The 11816-nt window shown below is 42.4% G+C and overlaps 1 protein-coding gene across 1 annotated transcript in view; it reads left to right on the top strand.

Annotated features, from left to right (window-relative positions):
• Positions 1-2227: 2227 nt before the first annotated feature.
• LOC147665932 (uncharacterized) overlaps positions 2228-11816 on the top strand; it is a 233559-nt gene continuing 223970 nt past the window's right edge. The window contains exons 1-2 of the mRNA XM_086949402.1: positions 2228-2295; positions 2414-2476. Of these exons, the coding sequence (XP_086805528.1) occupies positions 2467-2476 (10 nt within the window). The 5' untranslated portion in view covers positions 2228-2295; positions 2414-2466. The remainder of the gene's footprint in view (positions 2296-2413; positions 2477-11816) is intronic.

The following is an 11816-nucleotide window of genomic DNA, read 5'->3' as shown; positions in this document are numbered from 1 at the left end:
CATTGTGTCAGGGTTGGACTCCCTTCTGGAACCCTTTTCGGAATATTGTGATTTTTTCCTGAAACCGCTTATTCAGATGACGAGTACATATTTGAAAGACACTAAAAGCCTGCTGGCTCTTCTCCAAACAATTGAACTTACTGGTGAATCCATTTACTTGGTAACATTAGACATAGAGAGTCTATATACCTGTATTCCGCAAGACTCTACTATTCAAGTGATTGAAGAGACTCTGGCAGCCAGTGATTGGAACTACATCACACCTCAAAAGTTTGTGGTTGACTGTGCCACTTTGGCCTTAAAAGAATTTTATTTTGAATATCAGGGAGTCTTGTACCTCCAGTCTACCGGGAAATCAATGGGCAGTACTTTTGCCCCAAGTGTGGCTGGGATGTATGTCTATGACTTTGAACGCAGGTATATCCTGTCAGACGTCAATCCATACGGGTCCCATGTTTCCCTATGGAGAAGATACATCAACGATGTACTCATCGTCTGGAGAGGCCCAGAAGACATCCTTCTTGAATTTTTCACCTGGATCAATACGTGTGATGCCAATTTGAAATTCACCCATGCATACCATAAAGAAGAAATGGTGTTCCTTGATGTTGGTATTACCAAGTCAGGCAACAAATTACAAACTAGGACCCATCATAAACCTACCACAAAGAATAGTTTACTTCACTTTACGAGATAACCACCAACGTCCTTTAAGGGAAAATCTTCCTTTCGGACAATTTTAGCAGCTAAGAAGAAACTGCAATGAGATCACAACCTTTAAAAGTCAAGCTAATGAACTGACCGACAAACTTCGGAATCGTGGCTACCCTACTGGGATTTTATAAAGGCCTGCAAGAGAGCCCGGAACCAGAATCGTGATGCTCTTTTGGATGTGGACACAACAAGAACCAAAGAATTGCCACCACTCACATGTGGGACTACTTACAATGCAGCTTCAAACGCAGTGAGTAAATCAATACGTAAACATTGGAAAATCTTAGAAAGCAATAATCATCATTGGGACAAACCCTTGTTCTCATACAAGTGGGCTTGCAGCCTTAAGGATACTTTGGTGCATACACGACCTCGACTTGACACACTCGGCCATCAACCGACTGTTTTGAATGCCTGGGGTCGTTCCCCAGTGGTGGGACATTTTCCCTGTGGTTCGTGTAGCGTGTATCATTTAACAACCACCTCAAAAAGTCTTGACCTTGAATAAGGAAAACTTTGGATTCAAAAGTCACATACAAACTGTAACACCACCCACGTGATCTACTTAATCACCTGTCCATGCAGACTTAGATATGGGGGGATGACTGCACGGAAAATAAAATAACGAATTTGTAAACATAGTAGCAATGTCCGGTGCAGAAAAAACAGTGCTAAATTAACTGATCATTTCCTCTCACAGCAACATACCATCAATGACCTGCATTGGACGGTGATAGAGCATCTGCTGCCTGGTACTACCACACAGCAATCGCTTTTTGGAAAAGAGCAGAGATGGATTTATCGCATGTCCACCCATCTTGTCGGACTAAATGATAATATCCGTTGGGGTACAGTCCTTAAACGTTGAGGAGTCACCAGGGTGGCTCTTGAAATGCGTTCCGTAGCGATTTTTGCTTCATCTTGAAATGCGTTCCATAGTTATTTTGCCCCATGTTGAATAAACACACTATGGGCGGAGAGCTCTGTTGCATGCTATGAATACGACATCCACAATGGATCCATTATGTGAAAAATAGTTTACAACATACATAATCCCCCCCCCTTCTTTTTGTTTCAAATTTGGTCGGGTCTTTTACAACCTATACTTTGGAAAAAAAATAATGGTAAAAACTTCTTTGGTATTGACGAGTCACCTATGGAGATGTAATGACTACGCATATTACTATTTACCAAGAAGGGGTGTCTATGGTAGTTAAGTTTATACATCCACTTACTATCACTATCCACTTTAACGTCCAAACATATGGCTCAACATTAACACTAGTTGGAATATGGTAGTCCGTATGTTCCACCAATAGAGCCTTTCCTTTAAAAATGGCAAACACCAATTTGCCGGGATGTGCATTTAAACATTTATTTTCGAGTAGTCATGAGCCTGGTAATTGTCAATAAAGTTTTCTCCCCCCTTTTTTTGACTAACTTAGGCAGCGTTCACCCTGGCCTGGCCCCGCCCCCAACCACGCGTCACACGTTCTCACGCGGTGACGTGCCTGGGGAGCGCCATATGGGTCCGGAAGCCGCAGCTCTCAGTAACATTCGGACCGGGGAGAGTCTTAATAGGTACGCCACCGGAACAGGACGATACGGGAAGTAAATTTACAGCCGGCAGGACCTCTGAAACTCTGTTTTTCAGATTGCTTTCAGATTTCCTGATCGTTATCTACGTCCTTTTTTCTAGGTGCCCAAACGTCTGTTCCTCCTCCCTACGAGTTCCATGACACATGTAATTCCATGAATTTACGTAAGTCCTATTTTTTTTTTCATGTTGTAATGCTATAAGTATGTTTTTCAGTAACTCTGTTTTCCCGCATTACCTTTGGGGACTCGGACTCTGAGAACAGTTATGCATAAGTTGTTCTTGTTTTATAAAGTAGGATATTGTTCCTTTGAGCTCCTAGAAACGCTATATGTGCGCCTAAGTGATAATAAGCCCTTCAATATGGCGCAAAACAACTCCACTACTGACAAAGGCTTAAGAATTTATTGCCTTTTTGTTGAAATTGGATACATCTTAATAATGGTGTATATTACTTCTCTCGTAATTACCTAATAATTGACATTTTCTTGAATGAAGAAACAAAGCACTACCATAATGTTTGTTAGATAACCTGCAGTTTGCCTTACGATGTTGATGCTACAACACGATTATATGTATGCTTCCTTTGCAGTCTTTGAATTCTACACAAGATCACCGGGGTATAACCGTGAGTTGTACCGCATTGTATTGTTCCACAGGTTAGGGTGCGCCTAAGTGTGCGCATACCGCTGTGGAACCTGTTATAGGTCCTGACGAATGCTTTGCTAATAGCACTTATAAGCAGAAACATGTTGACCGCTTCTTAGAAACACTTAAAAATCGGATGTTGCCAATTACTTTACAGAACTGGTTTACATCCTTCTCACGTTTTTTATGGTAGTTGGCCAGCCTTAAATAAAATAGTGGGTAGGCTAGTGCCAGACACCTTTTAACCATCACGTTTTTCTCACTTCACTACCTCTGCACACACGCTTTTGAACATCCTGATCTGCTGTAATTCAGGCGTGGAAGCACACCAGAGAAGCACTCGGCTTCCCTGGTGGAACCCTAAGATGAAGCATGTCACCGACTAGGTCGGTGAGTGAGGGTTCTTTTATAAACATTGGTTGTGCCTCTAGTCTTTGATTCTTTTTTAGTTTTCTCTTTTACTTTTTTCAGAGCAACCGCTTTTAGTTTGCTCTCTGAGTCACTCTTTTGTTGTTATACATTGATTTACAGGGGGTATAAGAGTGCCTTTTTCCCTCTCTCTCTCTTGTTGTTGCAAGTAGTATAATAGAATATTATTAGCTGAATGCCATTCCCAATTTGATTAAACCTCTCTTGGGTCCGAGGATAGATCTGCAGCGTTCAATATAAATCCACGATGCTCCACATCATTTCCCTTGAATTCACACTTCTTGGCTTTACAGACCGAATAGCATTGCTTAAGTGTTGATAGCACCATATTCACATGTTCATGATGTCCCCTAGAATCTTAGACAACACTAGGGTCTTAATTCTGCATACAGGTTCCATTTATCGCACCTGATAAATAACAATACCCATTTGGTACATTATTTATCGGATGCAAGAAATAGCATCTGTTTTGAGTGTTTGGGGAACGACATGCGGATTTCGGTGCATAACGCATCAAACTCTGTATGGTATGATAAATAATGTAAACTTTTCCCATGTTATATATCATCAGGTTTGACCTGTCAAAATTGAAGGAAACGAGAGGCATTTTATGCACCTAGTAATAAAAGGTAAAAACCACACAAGTCAGATTTCTGATCCCTATGCAAACAAGGGTGCAAACCAGGGTTGGAAAACACTGATGCACATGAGAAGGGAAAAAGGATGGCGGCAGGTGGATGCTGCTACAAGTGTGCTCCTACCTTCCTCCCCATCTGTAGCCTGTCTCCTCTGCACTTACTGAGATTTTAGTAATTATATCCGGTTAGACCTATAGTGGATTTCGTTAGATGTTACCATGCTCCTGAAAGGTGCTGTTTGCCTCAAAGCTCCTGCTGGTGAGAACAGTCTATACGTTGGCTGGGCGGGCGGCATTGATGGACCGCTTTGAGCTGTGGTGGCCAAGGAACGGGCACCGGTTGCTGCTTAGATCTGTCTTAACAGTGCCATCTCTGGTTCACACAGTAGCACCTCCTCTTCTCAGATAAGCCGCTCATGTTGAAGTTCCTTGCAGGCCGTGCAGCTTTTCAGTAGGTGATGTCCTCCGGTGCAACTTCAGATTCTGAGGCACTCTCTCTTGGTGAAGCTTCAGCGGTAATCTCACCTGTTGCCACACAGGCGATGGGCACTATCGGGGATCAGCACCTCTCCTGGCTCAGATCTCCCTATGCTTACTTGGAGAATCCCCAGGCAGAGATGCTCCGCAACAGTCGTGGGCATACAAGGTAACTTTGTTGCAGCAACAGAAGGGGTTTTGCTGGATCGAGTGGTCTTCTCCTCTGCTGATGATGAGGCTGAGGTGGTGCATAAGTATGGGCTTTATTCACCCTTTGACATCACCACCTTCTAATGAAATGTATATCAGTAGTACTTGCGTAGCTGTGGCTACTAAGTTAACTGGTGGGGATAAGACTCAGATTTCCATGCTTCCATTTGAACCCTGCTCTGATGTAATGAGTATAGACACCTTCATGGCAGGCCTGGAAGTATCAAACAGGAGATCCGCTAGTGCTGTGAGGTCTGAGCAAAATGGGCAATCTGACAGAGCCATTACTCTAAAGCCCCCAAACCCTCTGACATCTGGAATGATTGCGGAACTGAAGGGCCAGGGAAGGATGCTACGCTCTGGCAGTGGATGATTCAGTTCTCCAAGAAGAAAAGGAACGCACCAGTGGTTAGATAAATACTGAGTGGGGTCCCGAAGGTCCTGGCCATAAGTAATACAGAGGTAGTGGTGACTGATGGTACAAATGTAAAAACAAATAACATTGCCCCTCCTCAGATCAATGACATCAATCAAGGGCAATTTCCTTATGTTGTTCAGCTTGGGGCGCAGTTACGTTCCCGATAGTACTACTGTACATGGCCTACTGATCCTGCCAAGTTCCTATTCAGTAGGTGCTGGATCACTCTATGGGAGAGAACAGTATTGGTCTGACAGACCTAAAAAAAGATGCCTTTGAGCCATCTCTATCTGTTTTTTCAGTTGATTCATACCCATCGTTCTGAGACTGCTCACTGAAACCAGGGACGGCTCCTCCGCAATGACGGAAGAGCATCACCCCACTTGCTCAGAGCAAGAAGGTTAAAAAAATACTGTGTTCTATTATCGTTTTATTTTTCATTTTCTTGCTCTGAGAAAGCTTGTGCAGGAAGGGGCGGCTGGGGCATGGAAGGGGGAGGAGTGCTATGTGCACTTCTAAGTGCACATGTGTGTTTGGCCGGCTGTCTCAGCCTGGCCAAACACACATGGACACTTAGGTTTCTACAACCAAGCTGTATTGTACATCCCGGCTGGAGAAACTGCACAGACTCCCTGGTCTGAGCGGAGCATCTTTTCAGCCCTCTCAGGCCAATCCCCACGCTGCTCTCATGAGAGCAGCATGGGGATTGCACTGGGAGTCTGTCCCAGTGTCTGCTGGGAGCAGGATGAGCACAGGAGGTGCAACGCGACACAGGAGGTGGCCTGCCAGTTAAGCTAAGTTCTTTTTTAATTATTATTAACACCCCATAATCCCCCACCGTGCTCCCCCCTGCACTTTCCCTCCCGTGCTACCTCCAACAGCCTCACTACCCTTTGTTTGTGGCGGCTGCCACTGTCTGAAACTGAAGAGTTCATGGCTTCTACATCATGGACAGTTAAAGAGCATGATACCCTGATCCCCTCTTTTCAATCAAAACTAGAGGACTTGGAAAATCGCCAATTCCAGAATAATGTCAAGGTCATAGGAATACTTAAGGCCAAAGAGAGTAATAATGTGAAAAATTATGCCTGGGCATACATAGTCCAGCTATTCAAAAAGGCTTTCCTTGTTCTGCCGGACGTAGAAAGGCAATGCCAGATTCAACGTGCCCACAGGCTCCCGGTATCTAAGCCCTCTGGGTCTGACAATAGACCAAGCCCATTTCCTGATTTTTGTGGGAAACTTTCCTTTGCAATAGATTATCTATTTCAATGCTCATCCAACTGCTGCAATCTCTATAGACTATATATATCCTTTTTTGTTCGTCCTGTCTTTTGCAAACTAACTATGGGTAGCAGATGGAGGCTGAGAAGATCTACTTCTGGGAAGCTTTCAGATCTCATATTAGGTGCCTTCTCACAGGTTCTTACTGGAAGTTTTTATTGTGCAGACATTCTGACCCTAATTGTTTTAAGTGGGTACATTTTAGGATAATTACTGATACTTGTGAAATATGAGGATACATCTGCCCAGCCTTTTAAATTCCATCTTTACACTCTTTTACTTCTCTTTAGGGCACTCCATCCTTACTGCCTATTTTTCAGGATACTGTTGTTAGATCATGGTACTTTAGCGGGGTTAAAGTGGCATGTAAGCTATTTCATCATCGAGGCTTTAGCGCTTTCGCTGTCCTCCAGCATGAGACCGGTCTTCCTCATAATAACTTTTTAAAATATCTCCAGGTTCGAGTCTATTCCCAACATAATGACTTTAATATGATCATTAGCGGTGATTCGGAGCTTTTATCATATATGCATCGGGTGACAGCAAGCTAACTATTCAGATGCTTATTGTTTAATGACTGAGTACAGGGCGGACACAATTAGTAGCCTTGCACATCAATGGAGCCTTAAGATTGGTTTACTTGTTCAGGCATCAACTATTAAGGGTTCCCCCAAAATAATTTACTCTCCAGTCGTCTGTCAATTTGAAGTTACAATTCAGAACTCTCTGTATGTTGTATTCTACATCAGAGAAGATCGATAAATGAGTAACGAAAAAATCTGGTGATATGCGACAGGCAGAGTTCATATGTAGGCCAGCTGCCGACATTTAAAGCAATAGTGGAGCAATATAGCTCAGCATCTCTCTAGCTTTTACAGGCTGATGTACAGTTAGTAAAGATAATATACTGGGGTGGAAAGAAGAGGCAGCCCAATATATCTCTACAGGTATCTCTATTGCTATGATTAAAACTTGCTCATGTATTGCCAGGGAATGAAAGGTATCTGCACATCCCACAGTACACCAGTCGTGGGCATTACTTGGACAGGTCTAAGAGACAGGGGTTGCAATTCTCCGACTTAAGGGTAAAGAGGGAGCCAAATGTATAACTCAGATCTGAGCTCTCGGCGCTCGCAAAATATTTTTTGTTCTTGTAATTCACTGATCTCCAGCCTCTTCTATGACTATGTGGCATGAAATATGAAATATAAATATGAAATTGGTAGTGGAAATGTTTATATATTATGTCTTTTATGGGGTTTTTTTAACAACAAATTTTATTGAATTTTCAGCGCACCAGATAGACACGGTCCAACAAGAAAATGCAGAGAAGGCATAATATTAACGTCTCTGGGTACAATGTAAAGGCCCCCATAAGTCTGCAGAACATCAAACCGAAGAGAGAACAGGAATCCCCCCACCCCCCCAAAATGCACCATACACACTTAAAACACATTACATATAAATTCAAGAAAATTCCAGCCACCTTTCTTTAATGTTTTGCTACAATAATTCTACCTTTTTATATTCTGTTTCTTTTTCCCACCTCCTTTTTCTTTTTCTGTTTTTTTGTGTCTTTTCTTTTTACTTTTCGAAAGTGTCTTTATGTATTTTTGTACCAAATCCAATTCCAATAAAAAAAAGAAAAAAAAAAGAAAACCCTTATGCACGGACTATATTTTCATCCAGATATAGAGCAATAAAAATGAATGCAAAACATATGGGATCAATAAAACCCCCGAAAAAATGCTTGTGCATTGCATAACTCAAATGGCATTTGGGCTATTCAGAATATCAGAATGAGGTGCAAAAAGCCATTTTCCACCCGATGCACTTCTTTATAAATAGAGGATAATATGCCCCTCAATAATCAAGCATATTGAAGACGTATGCTCTTTTGGCAGACTCTAATACATCATTTATTTTATTCAAAGGATATTGACCCCCTAATTTGATAACGACTTCCATTATCAATGGAGGGATGGAGTTCATGATCTTTCTTGGGTATGAATAGAATCATGATTATTTAGATCAATGGGAAATACATTAGAGCCAGGGTCCTTACTCATTTCACTTTTGCATATCGCCTCTGACACTTTCTCACAATTAAAGAAAATCCCAGAAGTCCCCTTGGGTGAAAAATAATTATATATGGGTACATTCATCGAACTTTGAGCATAGCTTGCATAAGGGCATAGGGAGGATGTGTCAATCATATCTCAATAAGGGTATTTACAACCTACCATCATTTGTTACTGTCTTTTAGTGCACACGACTGATCTAGTCTACTGCAGGCCTCCTCCCTAATTACCACATTTCTAAATTGTGGTAGCCTTCTTGTTTCTAAATCTAATTAAAGACACCTTAGTACCCGAACAGGTTATTTTTTTAAGAGCAAAAATAAGGTTACCATAGGCAGGGGAACAACCATGATCCATCCGCTTAGAAGATTTATTCGATTTGGCTTTACAGGAATCAGTCTAAAGTCTTTTTGTGTGATTCTATAAGCCTAGCCCTAAAAGTGAGAGAGTTTACAACTAATTAAAGAGGATATTCTGAGGATTTTCTTATGTTTTCTCGCATACAGCACTGCATCCTTGTTCTTTGAGGCTAGATTGAACGTAATTGCTGAGTTAGTTATATAGTTTTCTACAGTTTTTTTTACTACAAAGATGTTATGAGTTATAACCTGCTTACCGATAAATATGTGAGATTTGCATGTTTCTAAATAATGCTACGAATGTAAAATAGGAATAGGTGAACCCCTTCACTAGAAAAGCATGAAAGAGAAGAGGAGATAACAAATGATCAAAAAGGACAACTCCTGGCCATCACATGAGACTTCATATAAAGATCTAGGAAGGCGCCCTCTGTGTGTTGTGTTGTCTGAATTTCCAATGACAATATTTTTTCCATTGTCAGCTGCCATTGCAATAATTAAAACAATGCCCGATTCCCAGAAGACCTTGAAAGACAGAAGTATTACACGCTCAGCATTTAGTAAGAACATACCACCAGCCAAAACAACATGAGAAAAATGCGAGGCAGCATTGCTCATCTGTTACTGATTGGGAGCTTGAGAGCTTTCTTCAAACCACCCAATAAAACTGGCTTGCGAGAGAATTTCCTGCAACCCAGGGTAAACGGATAAAGATGTTTCCGATGTTCAGTGCATCACTGGGGCGGTTTACGCACAATTTACAGTTGGTTTCGCCCCTGTGTTGACTAACGAAGAACAGCAGTAGGATAACCCCGAATTATTAGACCTGAAGAGAATAATATAATTATTTCTTTAAAATGTGAAGTAATTTCCTGTTACGGGACCAACATTTTGTTTTCTTGATTTATTTTGAGGTTCCTCTTTGGATCACCCTGGGGTGTGGTATTCAGAGTATGATGTATTGAGCCTGGGAAATACAATGTTGAGTCAGTCAAAAATTTGTGTATGGTGTGATGACACGGCATATTTCGAAATCGTTTATCATGTTTTCCTTGATAAATGAAATGAACACATTGCCTGAATTATGATAAGGTTGATTTGGCCCCTTTCTTCATTCTGACTACTTCCGGGAGTAGAGAGTTGTAAGTTGAACAGCCAATGAGTGTGCTTCCTGTCCTAGCAGTAACCACAATTTTAGGCCTGCCCAAAGAGCATTTCGTGGCTTCAAACTCACAGTCCTTCCTGTGCATGATGTCTTGTTTCTATTCTTCGACAGCCCCATCCATCTCTCAGAAACTCCATCTCAGGACGAGGTAGGTAGAATCCAGCACACTGTGTCAGCTTCATCTAATGGATTATGATCTGTATAACGTCAATGCTTGAACAATCCACTGCCATAGTCTGCTCCCCCACCCTTTCCCAACTTGGCACAGAGTTGGGAAAGGCTGGGGTGAAAGAGCTGAGACAAAAACCTCAAATCTGCGACTGCAGGTTCAAGGTTTCAGTTTCAGACCCCAGGCCAAAGCTGAAAGCAGCAAGAGTCCAAATGGGCCATTCAGCAAGGTAAGTACAAAAATAAATCTTTAAAACGTTTAAATGTTGTGCACTGTGCATAAGGATAAGTGTGTGTGTGTGTTTGTGGGTAAGAGTGTGTCTGTTGGAGAGAATGGGCATGTGAGGTGTCTGTGTTTGAGTGGAAGTGAAAGAATCAGTGGAGAGAGTCAGTGAATGGCAATGAGTGATAGGAAGAGTGAGTATGAGTGTGAAATAACAGTGAGTGTTATAATGAGGGAGAATGACAGTGAGTGTAACTGTGTGTAAGACTGAGTGAGTCACAGCCTGAGTGAGGCAGAATGAGTGATACAGAGTGAGTGTCAGTGAGACAGATTTTTCCAGAGTGAGTCTGAATTAGTGGGACTGAGTAGGAATGAGTGAGAATTAGTGAAACTAGATGAGTCAGTGAGATTGAATGAATCAAATAAATATTGACTTAGAATGAGTGAAAATGAGTAGGACTGAGGGAGATTGACTGAGAATGAGTGAGACTGAGTGAATTACAGGCTGAGTCAGAGAAAGTGTGAGACTGAGTGAGTCAGAGAATTAGTTGGACAGTGATTTATAATGAGGGGGATTACGTGGAAGTGAGTTGCATTGAGTGAGACTAGGGGAGTTATAGTGAGATTGAGTAATAGGAAACAAATGTGGGAGCACACTGCTTCACCTCCCAGAGGGTTCGCCCCTGAGCATTGTGGTCAATGCGGTTCAACTAAGCGTGTGTGCTTGCAGAAAAGTCTCAAATAATTACACAAGTGTGCTTGCCATCTCTAGACATGTGTTTCTGGATCATTATCCGTCGTCAGTAGAGCTTAGGCATCAAGAACAATCATATTTGGAGTTGCTGAGCAGGCTGCCAAAATATTATCGGGTCACAGTACCTCTCCAGGCATGCAGGTGCCTCTCCACGAGCTTGTCAGCTCAACTGGCTCGAGGCAGCCTTTTAAACAGGAAACAAATGTGGGAGCACACTCCTTCACCTCCCAGCGGGTTCGCCTCTGAGCATTGTGGTCAATGCGGTTCTACCAAGCGTGTGTGCTTGCAGAAAAGTCTCGAATAATCACACAAGTGTGCTTGCCATCTCTAGACACGTGTTTCTGGATCATTATCCGTCGTCAGTTGAGCTTAGGCATCAAGAACCTTCATATTTGGGGTTGCTGAGCAGGCTGGCAAAATATTCTCGGGTCACAGTACCTCTCCAGGCGCGCAGGTGCCTCTCCACAAGCTCGTCAGCTCAACCGGCTCGAGGGTGCCTTTTAAACAGGAAACAAATGTGGGAGCACCCTGCTTCACCTCCCAGCGGGTTCGCCCCTGAGCATTGTGGTCAATGCGGTTCAACTAAGCGTGTGTGCTTGCAGAAAAGTCTCAAATAATTACACAAGTGTGCTTGCCATCTCTAGAAATGTGT

This window comes from Lissotriton vulgaris, unplaced genomic scaffold (assembly GCF_964263255.1).
Source record: "Lissotriton vulgaris unplaced genomic scaffold, aLisVul1.2 SCAFFOLD_1892, whole genome shotgun sequence".
Taxonomy (NCBI): Eukaryota; Metazoa; Chordata; class Amphibia; order Caudata; family Salamandridae; genus Lissotriton; species Lissotriton vulgaris.
Note: the sequence above shows the minus strand (reverse complement) of the source record. Positions and strands in the feature narration are given on the sequence as shown.